At 30.9% G+C, this 14,812-nt stretch overlaps 2 protein-coding genes across 2 annotated transcripts in view; both read right to left on the minus strand.

Moving 5' to 3' along the window:
* Positions 1-13,539, minus strand: part of LOC128388436 (B-cell receptor CD22-like) — a 32,262-nt gene extending 18,723 nt beyond the window's left edge. The window contains exons 1-3 of the mRNA XM_053347824.1: positions 13,245-13,539; positions 12,694-13,029; positions 10,229-10,339 (exon numbers count right to left, since the gene is read on the minus strand). Of these exons, the coding sequence (XP_053203799.1) occupies positions 10,229-10,339; positions 12,694-13,029; positions 13,245-13,320 (523 nt within the window). The 5' untranslated portion in view covers positions 13,321-13,539. The remainder of the gene's footprint in view (positions 1-10,228; positions 10,340-12,693; positions 13,030-13,244) is intronic.
* LOC128388437 (uncharacterized) lies at positions 1,434-5,339 on the minus strand. The gene is made up of 2 exons (XM_053347825.1): positions 5,215-5,339; positions 1,434-3,087 (listed from the first exon to the last, which is right to left on the minus strand). The coding sequence occupies exon 2, from the start codon at positions 3,085-3,087 to the stop codon at positions 1,639-1,641; it is 1,449 nt and encodes a 482-aa protein (XP_053203800.1). The 5' UTR covers positions 5,215-5,339; the 3' UTR covers positions 1,434-1,638.
* Positions 13,540-14,812: the final 1,273 nt, after the last annotated feature.

Genomic DNA, 14,812 nt, shown 5'->3' on the forward strand with positions numbered 1-14,812 from the left:
CAACCGAACATAAGCCCTGAGTTAATTTAGTTTTTAACTGTAAATAAGTTGATGGTTTATCGCTAGGACCGAAACGACCGAATGTGAAATCATACCATCTCCTAGCACTACCCTGAAGATAAGTGGGAAGAGCCCTAAACATATCGACGTGTGTCCATCCTGATGATTCGGCTGAAGATTCAAATCTAAGTACCCATTCAATAATGTCTTCTCCATCGTCTCCATTGAAAGATATAATATTTATTGGTATGGTTGGGAGACTGGTGGAGTTGACATTAATCTGACTATTTTCTGGTGGAGCTGAAGGTTCTGGATTCATGACTATTTGAATTTTAAACTAACTGAGAGATTTGCTAAGATGAATTGAAATTTGAACCAGAGATTCTACACTGAATCATATGGTTGATACGAGAAGGGAAAATTCAACCAGAATCTCTTCACTGAGATATATGGTTATACGACAGATAAAAACTACTAACCAGAGCCTCTTCACTGAGTCATGTGGTTAAAAAGAAAAGGAAATGAAAAGAAAGGTGTTTTTACCGTTAGGTTGATTCGAGGTTTGAATGGAGAGCCAAGGATCCAATTTATTAATAATGAAGAAAATTACCAAGAGATGGAACCATCAATGACCCTTCCTCATCGTGGGCTCCATTGTAACAGGTTCGATTTCAAAGATGAACAACTTGAACTTATGTTGAAACTTTTTTAACAAAACTTTTCGATTATTAAGATAACTTTATTATTTTACTTGGTTTATTGGTTATAATTTGTTGATAATAAGGAGTAGAATAGAAATAAGAGAAAGAAAGAAAGAAAATAAAAGAGAGAGAGAGAGAGAGAAGTTAACTTCTGCACTGAAGTTATTCTTCTGGAGATTTGAAACTTAATGAATAATTTTGATTTTTTGATTTTTCTTTTATACATCTTTTTGTAAGAGAAGAAAGAGAAGAAAAAGAAAGAGAAGGAGAAAGAGAGATGATAAATTTTTATCATCATCATCAATTAAATTTTATTACCTTCATGGTAAAAAACCAAAAGCTAATCTAACGATTATTACTTCCTTCATTACGGGAAGTAATAATCGTTTAGTAGTGATAAATTTTATTACATTATTAAATTTTCGAGAGATGAACAATTCGATGAACAATTTAACTTTTATTAGAGTTTAAGAACAAAACTTTATAACTATTTGAGTAATTGAATAACTTTTACTTTTTTCTTAATTTGTTGATTACAATTAGTTTAGGAAAAAGAAAAGAAAAAGAGAAAGAAAGAGAGAGAGAAAGAGAGAGAGAGAGAGAAAGAGAGAGAGAAAGAGAGAGAAAGAAAGAAAGAAAGAAAGAGAGAGAGGGAAAGAGAAAAGTAAACTTCTTCACTGAAGTTATCCTTTTCTATTCGGGATAAAAAAACTTAATGATAATTTTCATTTTAGTCAATTTCTTTTATATTAAATGGAGAAAGAGGAGAAAGAGGTAAAAAAGAAAGAGAAGGAGAAAGAGAGATGATGAGATTATCTCATCATCATCAATTTAAAATTAATTGTTTCCTCAAAAAAGACCCAAAGTTGGAAAAACAAATAATTATTACCTTTTTCCGGTAATAAACGATAAATTTTATTACATGTCCCCGACGCTATTAAGAACAGTCTCTGTTCGAAACTTGGATCCATGTTTTTCCTCTACATACTAAATTTCTAAGTTCATTTCCTATCGGGAATTCTTTCTTCTCCTCTTTTAAGGTTACAAATTTACGGTATAATTTTAAGGTATAACGGGAATCAGTTTCGGGACTATGACCACTAATTGGTTTGTCAGGGTCATGTCTCTTTGAACCAGTCGTTCCAGGAAAGAAAAAGTCAACTAGTAACTGTAAACTTACGTTACCAAATAATTCCTGAACATTAACTAACTCAATTGAGTTTTGGATGAGATCATTGTCAGTGATCGTCAATCGTCTAAGGTCTGAATTTTGTTGATCGAATACAAGTAACCTCTTGTTTCTGCAAAGCGAGAGAAGATTAGTTTTAATAATTTCTATTGGTTGGGATTTATAAAGCACTTCGGTAGAATTTACTCCGGTAATTGGCGTTGATAGATTTTTTATATTTTCTGTTTTGATATAATCAAAGTAAACAGCTTGTACTCCGAGTGTCCTGGTTTCAAACCAGCCGGACAAACAGACAGATAAGGCTAAATTTTCAGCTGATACACCTTCTGTATCTAAAGCTAATGTTGGCTTGGGTGGTAACCCAATTGGTTGCATTTTATTTAGAATATCTTCAGGCGGGATTAAACCTGGTGATTGCCAGAAAGTTCGGTTAAACTGGTCTCTCATAGGCTTAGTTTTCTGTTGCCTTTTATGTTTTTTATAATTGAATGAGTTCACTGTATTAACAGTTGGTGCTTGAACTTCATTCGGTTTTAACCAAGGGCAATTTGCTATTTTGTGGCCTAACTTAAAGCAAGCGGAACATGAACTGCAATTTATCATATTGTGATCTGGACGGAAACAAATGGAGCAATGATTTTTGTCTAACATTCTCCAAGTAGTTTCTGGGGGTAAACAATTTCGTAAAAGATTTATAGCAACTTTTAGATTATTCTCACTGGAGGTGGAGATCGTAATCTTAGCAAAAGCTCTGTGTTTAATTTGGGTGGATTGAAACATTGCTTGTTTAATTTTTAGTCTATCTAAGATAGGGGTACCATAATTGTTAAAAACAGTTCGGAGGAAACTTGTAGCGATCATGAAATATGCTATATGATTAAAAGTATCTTTCCTGCATCGACTGGTTTCAGATTGAGTTGATTGATTAGGATTAGATATAATAGTTTCATTAATTAAAGGGTTTGAGGGTGACTTATGAATAATATTCGGAGCATCATTCCAATCGTTAGATCCTGGTGTTGGTCTTGGAATTGGATTAGCCGTCAGCACAGGTATCTCGCCGTTTTTTCTCATTGCTCTTCGTTTATTTCTTTGAGCACGTTTTTCAGCTTGGAATTTTTCTGAAGCTCTTTTAACACTGGCTAAATGTCGAGCCAAAGCTTCGTTATCTGCCTCCTCTTGTTCAGCTAAGAACATCTAAGGTGAGATAAAATTAGATTAATTTTAAATGAGGGTGAAAATTATATTATGAATGGAACTCAGTGGAAAGGCTTCTGAATTTTTAGATAAATTGTTATATTAATCATTTTTGTCTGGTTGTTTAATGTATTTAGCGATAATCTTATTAATATGATGCCAAAAGTATTTAGATTGGACTATTTTATCTAGTAAAATATCAATCCATCCATCGTTATCGGTTCCACTTATTCTATTTGGAAAGATTTTTTTCAATTGATTAATATAAGTGTTTTTCTCTCTTATTTCTTTATTTAATTTTTTGAAATTATTGAGTTGTTGATGTTTTATCTGGTGATACATATGCGTTTTTTGTTCATTTATTAGTTCACTTTCTAAATCTTCTGTTTTAGTTATCAGAAAGGTGGAGGTTTCATCATCTTGTTCATCTTCATTATTTTTATCGATTGACTTGCAATGTTCTATTTTTGGTTCAGGTTCTATTTGATTTTTTAATTGTTCTGGTTTCTGTTCATCAGTTTTAATTGATTGACTCTCATTGATTATCATAGCTTGAGGTTTAATGTTTGTTTCTATGTTGATATCTCCTGATTGGCAATTTATACTGATATTACCTTTTGAAAGAATATCTTGGCCGATTAAAAGATTGAATTGTTTTGGTAAATTTTCTACTATTGATATTCTGGTTTGGATTAGTAAGGCTGATTTACCATCGGTGATTTTTAATTTAGCGAAAGATTCACCTAAGATTCTTAAAGGTTCACTATTAGCATCACAAGGAATATGACCATTATAAATTGTTTGAATTAATTTTAATTGTCTTGCAAATTTTTCGGTGATAAGGGTTAATGTAGATCCAGTATCTAACATAGCAGCAACTTTAACGTTATTTATTTTAACTTGTTTATAAATTAAATTATGTGATTTTTTAGAAAAGATTAGTTGAATATTTGTTTCATCTTTTTCCTCATATTGATTTTGTGTTGAATCTTGATTAAATGATTCTGTTTGTAACTCTTGGTTTCTCCAATTCTGCGAATTTTCTAATTGATTTGTATTATTAATATTATCTTGATTTTGATTTGTTTGTTGATAGTTAACTGGAAATTTTGAGTTAGGAAAGTTTGATTGATTTTGATAAATTTGTTGGGTGATATTTTGTTCACGATCTCGAGTTTTTCTTCTGCACTCTTCTTCTATGTGATTTCTGCCCTTACAATAATTACAAAATTCTTTTTTCTTTTCGTCTAAGCTCTCGTTTAATTTCCTAGTTAACGATTTTATATTTTCTTGTATTTGTTTGATTGATTCAATTAGATTAGTATTCAGTAAATGAGAAGCACTTTGATTGAACTGATTATTAATAATTGTTGCCTTATCAGCAATTTTACTAGCCTCTATGTATTCATGAATAGATTTTGGATTCTGCAAGATTACTGCATAATAAGTTGAAGGAAGTAATTTAGTTTTGATCATTCCTAAGATAACAGATTCAGGCATCTTTTCATCTATTTTTTGGCATAGATCAATGATTTCATAGATTAAGTTTGATGATGATTGACCTGGCTTTTGTCTTAATTGTGAGAGTTTTTGTGACAGATGTATTCGATAATCGATTGGGCATAAGCTCTGTATTAAGCTATTTTTTAACTGTAAATAATTTTTAGGCTTATCACTAGGACCAAAACGACCGTATGTAAAATTGTACCATCTTCTTGCACTACCTTGTAAATAAGTGGGAAGAATTCTAAACATATCTAATTGGGTCCATCTTGATGATTCAGCTAAAGTCTCGAATCTAAAAATCCAGTTGATAATGTCTTCTCCGTCATCTCCATTAAATGAAGTAATATTTATTGATAAAATTCGTGGATTAACGGAGGAGACATTGATCTGACTGATTTCTATCGGAGTTAAAGGTTCTAAATTCATGATTGTGTTAAATATTTAAATTGGTGAGAAAAAAGGACCAGAGATTCTTCACTGAATCATATGGTTAATGAATCAAATAATCTAATCAGAGTTTCTTCACTGAAACATTTGATTGAAAATAAAATGTGTACCAGAGCCTCTTCACTGAGTCATATGGTTTTGAAGCAATAAAATTTTGGATAAAAGTTTTTTTACCGTTAAGTTGAATTGAAATTGGTGAAAGAAAAAGTCAGAATTTCGAAACGCCAATGTAATTAAGAAAATACCCAAGAGATGGAACCATCAACAACCCTTCCTCATCGTGGGCTCCATTGTAACAAGATCGATTTCGAGAGATGAACAATTCGATGAACAATTTAACTTTTATTAGAGTTTAAGAACAAAACTTTATAACTATTTGAGTAATTGAATAACTTTTACTTTTTTCTTAATTTGTTGATTACAATTAGTTTATGATAGGGAAAGAAAAACAGAAAAAGAGAGAGAAAGAGAGAGAAAGAGAGAGAGAAAGAGAGAGAGAAAGAGAGAGAGAAAGAGAGAGAGAAAGAGAGAGAGAAAGAAAGAAAGAAAGAGAGAGAGAAAGGGAAAGAGAAAAGTAAACTTCTTCACTGAAGTTATCCTTTTCTATTCGGGATAAAAAAACTTAATGATAATTTTCATTTTAGTCAATTTCTTTTATATTAAATGGAGAAAGAGGAGAAAGAGGTAAAAAAGAAAGAGAAGGAGAAAGAGAGATGATGAGATTATCTCATCATCATCAATTTAAAATTAATTGTTTCCTCAAAAAAAACCCAAAGTTGGAAAAACAAATAATTATTACCTTTTTCCGGTAATAAACGATAAATTTTATTACATATCTAATAGCCTAATATTATATTAAATTGAGATAACAATTGAATTAACTATGACTCACTTTCTTTTCTGAATCGCGTGCTAATATCTGGATCAGTATAATGATGTGTAAAATTTAGCAGATATTGATGTTGCAAAGTTGAATTGCGAGTGATGTAAACATTGATATCATCATAGTCATGAGAAATCGGAGTGTTTTGTTTTGGCTTTTTTCGAGTCATTCAAGTGTCTTTTCAAAGGTTTTGTTTGCATTGTCGTAAGCTCTCGTAGATGCAAACATTGACTCAATCCTATCTCTATTAAAGATAAAAACTATTGATTCAATTCAGATAAATTGGAAACATTGCATTGATTATATTGGCATGTTTTGTTTGTTTTTGCCTAATTCAAGTGTCTGTTCAAAGGTTTTGTTTACATTGTCGTAAGCTCTCGTAGATGTAAAAATTGATATCATCCTATTCCTATTGAAGATAAAAGTAATCGACCATTAGCTTGAAAACTCTAATATATTTGAATTCGACGTTAATCTCAATGTCTTGCATGATTTCTTATACATTCGTTAACAGTTTTCATGGTCGTTGCCTAGCAATATAATCTTTTGGGCTGGTTCAATAATTAAAAGATAAAAAAAACCAGTATAAATGTCCACATTTTTCAATCATCTGCTCTAGACAATAAATACTTTTGATCTAAAAAGATCGATTGCTCGCATTATTGGTAATAATTGTCATATTGGGTAAGACTTCGGATTAGGTCCGCACGTTTAGAGACCTGAAATTTTTTCTACATATAGCTTATGTCAAACTACATATTATGTGCGAGTGTGGAATTGAGGAAAGATCTAGTTCCTGAGATACAGGGCTTCAAAGTTGGATTTTGCCATAGAGCTCTATGGGTAAAAATGAAGTTTTCGTACATGTATATGCATACTAATGTCTTTTACTTCTTGATTTTTGTATATGTTATACCTTATGGTATTGTGAGGAGATAAATTTGATAAAGATGATTTCCTTTGCTCTTCGTTCGGTGTAGAAAGATTTAAAACAATATCTCGACTTGTGGAAGGTGTATCGTCATGTAGAATAGAGTTTTCTCCTGTATCTAAACGCTCATGGGTGATGATGTGTAAATTTATCAATTCGTTGAAAGTCAAACCAGAAAATATAAGTTTTTGCATAAACTCTATTTGTTGATTACTAAACCTCATCACTAAGTTCCAGATCAGCTAATTCGTCGTCCAGTATTAGTTCCAGGAACCAGTCTTCTGGTCCAGTTATTGATAAGTGAAGCAAAATCAGTAGATCAATTATTTCCTGTATGGGTCCTTGAATCTGGACTACTACCGCTGTTAACTCTCTTAGGTGTTTGCCTATGGACATTCGAGTTTTGAAACTTAGATCAATTCGATACAGTTTATTTCGCCTTGAACCTAAAGCTGTCTATAGTTGTGATGGTACTTACGTTGACCTTAGCAAAAGATTTCGATAACTCTAGTAGCGATAATGATTCGTAAAACTCTTGATCTTCGATGAAAAGCTTTATTATGTCTAGTATAGTGATTGGTCAATACAGGGTTATATTCAGTGCAATTAATATGCGAGTAATAATAATTAAAAGGATGGTAAAGTACCGTGAAAAGAAAATACTCTCAAGATAAATGTTGTCTCGATGAAATTGTTACCCTTGAGGCGGAAGTTTAGCGTAATAGACGTTACGACTGGTGATGAGGAGTACAATATTTAAGTTCCAAAGCGATTCTTATGGCGAAGGATCGTAGGTTAAGGTTACTGTTTATGATGAGATATGATTATGATTTCGAATAAAAGGTAAAAGGTATGCTAATATGGTTAAGGACCAAATAAATTTCCAATGAAGGTGTCAACACTGGTAAAGGTTCGGATGAAATGGATAAGGAGTTGATAAACGGTTGTGGTCAAGATAAAGGATCGAAGGATAAAGTCTAAAACTAAGTTGACCAGGTTGACTTAAGGTAATGGATCAATGGTACAAGTACATAGCATGCAAAGGTTATGGATAAGGTGAAGGATCAATTGGTACAAAAAGAATAAAAGAAAAACACTCAAAAGCCTAAGGCTTACCTTGTTGATGATTCTGATACGGGTCAGTCTGAGAGGGAGCTGAGCGGCGGCTTGGCAGCAAAGGAGGTTCTGGTGAACACAGCGATGATGGTAATGGTGAAACTGAGGGACACAAAATTTGAGGTGGTGGCGAACACTATTTATTTAAAATATTTAAATAAAACTTCTTAAGAGAAGAGTAGCACTGAGAGAGAGAAAGAAAAACAACAAAGTGTTGATGTTGCTGATGCAAATGTTGGACTGTAAATGACTTCGCAACCCTCTGTCTTTCTCTCTTTCTCTTTTATAGCCAATTCGGCCCATTGCGAAAGAGAAAAGACAGAGCAAAAGAAAGAGGTTTGACCCCCAAACAAAGAGAAAGAAAGAGTCTCTTTCTTATGGCCCCAAAGTTAATTGGATGCGATCTTAAACTTTTCCCGCTTTTCTCTAGAGAGATGGTCATTTATAATGTCCACCTTTCCTAATGTTTTCTCTCCCTCCTAAAAGTAATTTAGTTTTCCTGCTTAATGTAGAAATGGTAAAGTCATAAAGAAGGCAATTTCCCTGGAGAGAGGAGGAGTAAAGATACATACATTTACTTCTCCTCTCTTGTCAATGATAATCAAAATTAATAGGTTTTTGGGAGGAAAAACTCCCAAATAAAAATAATAACATTGGGGTGAGAAGGGAGGTTATGATACTTTTGTGTGTGCTAATATCTTGACTTTTATCCCCTCACAGTATGGAGTATTATCATGAAAAAAATTAAGACTCTAGCTACCACGGGCGAGTACTTATAGTGTGTTCTTTATGAGACTTTATTCGTCTTTTACTATAATTAATGAACCACAACATATAGAAGTACTAAATTTAGTTGAACATCAAGTCAAGGTCACACGATAATGTCAAGGTCATTTCAAGATCATTAAACAATCTATTTTCATTTACTTTTTCACGTAGTTTTAGTTTAGTTTAGTTTAGTACTTTTGCACGTAGCAAAAGCGTATTCATTTACATGCATTTTAGAATGCGCGCTAGTTTTGCCGTGTCAGTTTAGAGCTAAGTTTAGAGTTTATGGCAAAATCCAACTTTGAAGCCCTGTATCTCAGGAACTAGATCTTTCCTCAATTCCACACTCGCACATAATATGTAGTTTGACATAAGCTATATGTAGAAAAAATTTCAGGTCTCTAAACGTGCGGACCTAATCCGAAGTCCAGCCTCATATTGTGATCACAGTTATTCTTACTAATAAAAACTGGTATGTGAATTCAATAAGCAAAGAATAACTATCATACTATAATAATATCTTGAGACCTTTAATTACAATAATCTCCAATCTCATTTTAAGGCTAAAAAATATGTAGAATAGAGATATTACCTTCAGAGGACCTTGAAACGCTTTCTTTCAGAAATGACCTGAATGACCTTGATCCTTTCATATTAAAGTTGTGTTACTCAAACTCATACCACTCAAATTTGAGTCTCTGTGAGTCATAGTTGCTGAGAAAATTGCAAGAAACAAGGGTAAAAATAGCTGAATAGCCCCATAAATCTTAATTCACTATCAAAGACATATTGCACTTTTATCAAAAAAACGTTGCATTAGGTATTTGGTCAAATGCCAAATCTAAAAAATCATTTATATTAAATGATTTCAAATATTCCTGACTCTCCTGCTTCTAAATAGTAATCTTTGCAAGGATATATACATGTATACATTTATATTCAACCGTTAATTTATTTTATATAGTATTCTATGGAAAATAGAAACAAAATTTTCAGCAAAAGAATTGAGTGATTTATCAAGTTTTTGTTTTGAGTATCATCGTATTGAAGACAAATTATTGACATGAAATTTCGCGACTTAAAAAATTTTGAATAATAATACGTACATAACAAAATTTTCAGTATCCAATACTTTGAGTGAGTGAAGTTACTAATAGTTGAAAATATCTAACTTATTGTCAAGTGATTGCTAGAGAGCTGAGAGTAAAAATGATAAACAGAATAAGATTGATAGAAAATCAAATATCGAATATATTAATACTTAATAGATGATATCATCAAATTTAACTTTGAAAGATTCATTATGAAGGATAGAAATTGGGTGAGAACTGAAAAGATTTGTCGGTAAATTAGGATTGATGAAGCTTTTGAATATCATCATGGTGAATACAATTGACATGAAAACAAATTCATCATTGTGATTATCAAACACAATTATTGATCTAAAAGTTTTAAAGTAAACAAAGTTAAATTTGAGGTCAACTACTTACCTCCGATAACTTTACATGTAATATTGATTGTATCTTCTTCATTATAAGGACCTCCAATAGCTTTTATTTCATTACCATGGGAATCGTAAATTTCAATGGAAGCAACTGGAACTATTAAATTGGTTATTTATAAAAATCAGTGAGAAAAAAAGTTTTGATATAATGATTAGAACGGTAATATACTTGATAGCATGAAGGCAATTATTTTCCTGGAAAAATTATCAATTGTTTCACAACGATAACTTATCATGTTGAATGATTAGTTTGAATTAATTCAAATACTGAGATAAAAAGGAAAACTAAGTGAGTGAATAATATTTATACAAATTATATGAATACTGATTCTGTGGATGAAACAATAATCAATATTAACTTTGGCAACTTTGATTTAATCTGATTAATGTTTAATGTTAACTCTTGGTGATTGATGAACATGAATCGTTGAATTAATTGTACAATTGTAACGGAAAACGGAAATCAGGTAGTTTTCAGGTTTCGTTTTCTAGTTAATTACTCACTAAAGCCAACCTTTATTACCATGATTTGAATCGTTTAATAAGAAACGATTACAATGAAAGTAAATATTAAATTTCTGAATAAATACCCACCCATGGAGTTAATATAAATGATAATTATCATCATATATATCGTGGACGCTGATGATTATCATCTCAGATATTATCAGATCTTAAATAGTATTAGATTTTTTTCGCTCATGTTATTGATTGATAAATATAATGTTGATCATTTAACCTTGATTGTAATGAGATTAACTAATATAAACAATTATGATGATAAAGATAATCTATTATCATCTAAGATAATAAACTGATTTTGATAAATTTTATCGGTAAGATGATGAAGTAAGAAAAGATAAGTCGATAAATCGTTTTTTTGAAAAAATCTATTGCCTGGAATTGGGAGAAACTTTTAATCCCATAATAACCTTGAGTCAAGGTAATTATCTGACATTGGGAGTTATTTGGGTGCAAAGTTAGAATGATGGTTAAGGTGGGGCTATGGATGATGATGGATATTAGTCCATTTTCACAAGAAACATAATCATCATCATCATCAACTGAGGAAAAATTAAATTCCCTCGATAGTTTCTGTCCAATCATGGACATTTCATTTCCAACCAATTCTGATGGTTACTAAATGAATAATCTTTTTCTTTCCATCTTCATCATCAATAATAATAATAATATTTCATCTTCCTTCCTTACCTAGAGTTTCAATCATCGACATCATTAAATATATGTAATATTAAAAGACTTGTAGTACTGGTCATCATTATCATCATCAGGTAACAGGGGATGGATAAAGGTAAATTTAACATAAGTATCTCTCTCTCTCTCTCTCTCTCTCTCTCTCTCTCTCTCTCTCAGAATGAATTATCATCATGATAATGGTGTTTAATGAAACAATGAACCATAAAGACAAAAAGCTCAGGTAATACAATCATGTACAATTATGTATAATCATTGTGTCAGGTATTTATCATGAACAACTTTCAGGTAAATTGTTCATCATCTGAATTTTGAATCAATATGTATAAGTTAGGTAACATTAAAAAACAATCATTATAAATACAAATACCTGAGTATACACATAAAGGTAACATTAATGACATGATAATATGAAATAAAAATGTATATAAAATCAAATAATCAAAAACAATGGTAACATGATGATAAATACAATTAAGTTTGGTCATTAACTTTTAGATTCTGTCAATTAAAATGAATAATCATCTGAATGAGATCAGTTATTTTTACCTTTTTTCAAATTTTAATCGATTGCATTAATAACTTCACCAACTAAATGTCAATAATAATCAAATTAAAGGTAAAAACTTTCAATCGATATTAAATTATGACAGTTAAAGTTTCGCCATTCTAATTATTATGGTAATAAAAAACAAAAAAGAAAAAGTTTCAAAAGTTTTGGTTACATTGAATGGAGAAACTTGTAGTTTCTTTTCATGACCATCTCATGTAAATGCAATTGTATCTAGATTCATGTTCATTCCCATAGAGCTGCGAGTTTACTTAGCAAAGAATCATGATTACCATTTGAAAGTTATTCTGGTTCATGTTGGCTTAAAATTCAGGGAGTGAAAAGATATGAATTTTTTTTGGTTTCTCATAATTTTTTCTACTTCTATTTGAGTTGAATAATGAAAGTGAAATTTACTGAACTTGAGTGGAAAATTGCTCTGAATAGGAAAATAAGAAATAAAATAAGAATTTGAATTTGAATTTCAAATGAAAAAGTTTGGAAAATATGAAAGTTAGAAAGTGATCTAGAATAAGATAAGTTCATGAGAGGCCATGAAAATTTCAGTTCAATTGTTGTTGTTGTTGTTGTTTGTGAGAAGTTAATTGAATTTTCTTTGACAATTGAAAATAGATAAATAAATTTAGGAATCAAGTGAAAGTTTTTAAATTGAATTAAACTCTTACCTATTACTTGAAGTGTAATTATCTTGTTGATTGTTCTTGTTTGTCTAAAATCAACTCGACAACGATAAATACCAGTGTCTATCCTTTTAACAGGTTCAAGTATCAAATATGATATTGGTTCAGTTAATTGTAGTTTAACTCGATTCTTGAAATAATCATTGATAAAATGTTGAGCTTCATTTAAGGACGATGTTCGAGAGTCTATTGTGTAAATTGGTGTACCAATATCCTCTCGATACCACATGATGAGTAAAATTTTATCTTCCCTCCAGGCAGGACTAATATTACAGGGTAACTGAGCTATCTGACCCTCGGGTATCCTGTATTCAAGAGGCTCTGATTTCAAATAGAGAGAGGGAGAGATGAAAAAAGGAGATCAGAATTAAAGATGATGATATTTCAGAATGGATGAGCTCAACTATTATTATTATGAGATGATAACAATGAAAATTTTTCTTCTTTGTTCAATGAGAATACTGAGAAGATGAATGAAAAGAAATCATCTCGATCGGAATCAAGTCTAATGAGTTTCATGAATGAATAATATTTACCGAATTTGTGTAAATTCAATGAAATTGATTTCAAGTTAATCAGTAAGATGATTGTGATGATTAAATTTGGTATCATTTTGTAATCCAAGTTTCCTGTTTAAACTTTTCACTGGTTTCATAATACATGGTGACAGTTCACATTCATAATCATACATAACTGTTTAGGTGAATAATTTAGCACAATTTAAATTGAAAATTGGATTAATCATATTAGTTCAATGTTACCTTTCAACTTTTAATTGAAGTGTTTATTGATTGTAATAGATCACAATTAATGTTCACTAGTCAATGAAAATTTCTACCAGAATGAGTTTATAAGTTGATTTAGTCATTTATGCGCTGGTTCGAGAAATGTACAAACTCGATTCGTAGGGAGTGACATCTACATGATGGAAAATGAAAGTAAAAGGGAAAACAACTTTTCTAATCAGCAAAAAGGTTTCAAATTTGCCGCTTGAACAGAAAAGAATAGTTCATTTACCATATTAGAGATGGCAGTGAATTGATCGTAATTTAAGAAATTAAAGTCACAATCAAGGTAATTAAATAGATTGATCAAGGTAAATGATCTCATAATTGTAAGAAATCAAGTGCAGCGTATTGTAGTTTGAATTTTCGATCTCTCAACTGGTTGAACTTTTTGAATTTCAGACGTTTAATCAGCTGTTCAATGAGTTTCCATGAATTCATCAAAAAGAATCGGTCATTGATTCCAATTAGACCCAAGTTCAACAATCAAATTGTTAATTCATAAAGGTACTTTCACTAATTGGATGAGGTTGGAAGATACAACTTAATATAACCATGGAAAAATGATCATGCTAATGATCAACAACAACAATAGCAATCAAGGTTTAATATCGACGATATTATTTTCCATGACAATTAACCGAGATATTTAATAATTGGTGAATAGAGACTCTTATTTGTCACAATTTAGATTAATTGAGAGTTGATAGTCCATAAAGAATCCTTAGCTGTAAATAATTAAAGAGTGGTTGATTGTTGAAGGATAAAACAATGGGATAATAATAATTTAGTACAAGAGGATTAGTTTAATGTTTAAGACAATTTACCTAAATTGTGAATTGAATAAAGTTGATTAAAATGAGCGGAAAGCAATGAAACAATTTATAATCCTCTTGGAGTTATAAAAAGTTATGATTGTGTAGAGCAATTTTCAGCAATTACCATTGATTAAACAATTAAAGTGATTAACTTAAATCATATCTGTGTGTTTATCTATTGTTAAGATTTACATTTATCTTAATCATTAAACAATGTGATTAAGACAACGAGGTGGGTTGATTGAAGGTGGTGGATCTTGTTGATTACATGATGATGGTGGGAAAATGGTCAGTTCAGTTTCACTGGACAGAGATTGGTTTTTACAGATAAGAGTAAATGACAAACAGGATGATGATTATGATGATGATGTAGGGAAAAGTTGACAGAATTTGTGTAACAATTAAAGTCACTATTTACTCTTATTATTAATTAAACAATTAAAGAATCAAGGTCAAAATCTGATCAAAGTTGACGGTTAAGATAATTTTTCATCTTCATCA

Source organism: Panonychus citri, unplaced genomic scaffold (assembly GCF_014898815.1).
Source record: "Panonychus citri isolate SS breed McGregor unplaced genomic scaffold, ASM1489881v1 Contig00099, whole genome shotgun sequence".
Lineage (NCBI taxonomy): Eukaryota > Metazoa > Arthropoda > Arachnida > Trombidiformes > Tetranychidae > Panonychus > Panonychus citri.

Bases quoted from the DNA above. Each gene is read 5' to 3' on its own strand.
- LOC128388437 (XM_053347825.1), bottom strand. From the start codon at position 3,087: ATGTTCTTAGCTGAACAAGAGGAGGCAGATAACGAAGCTTTGGCTCGA.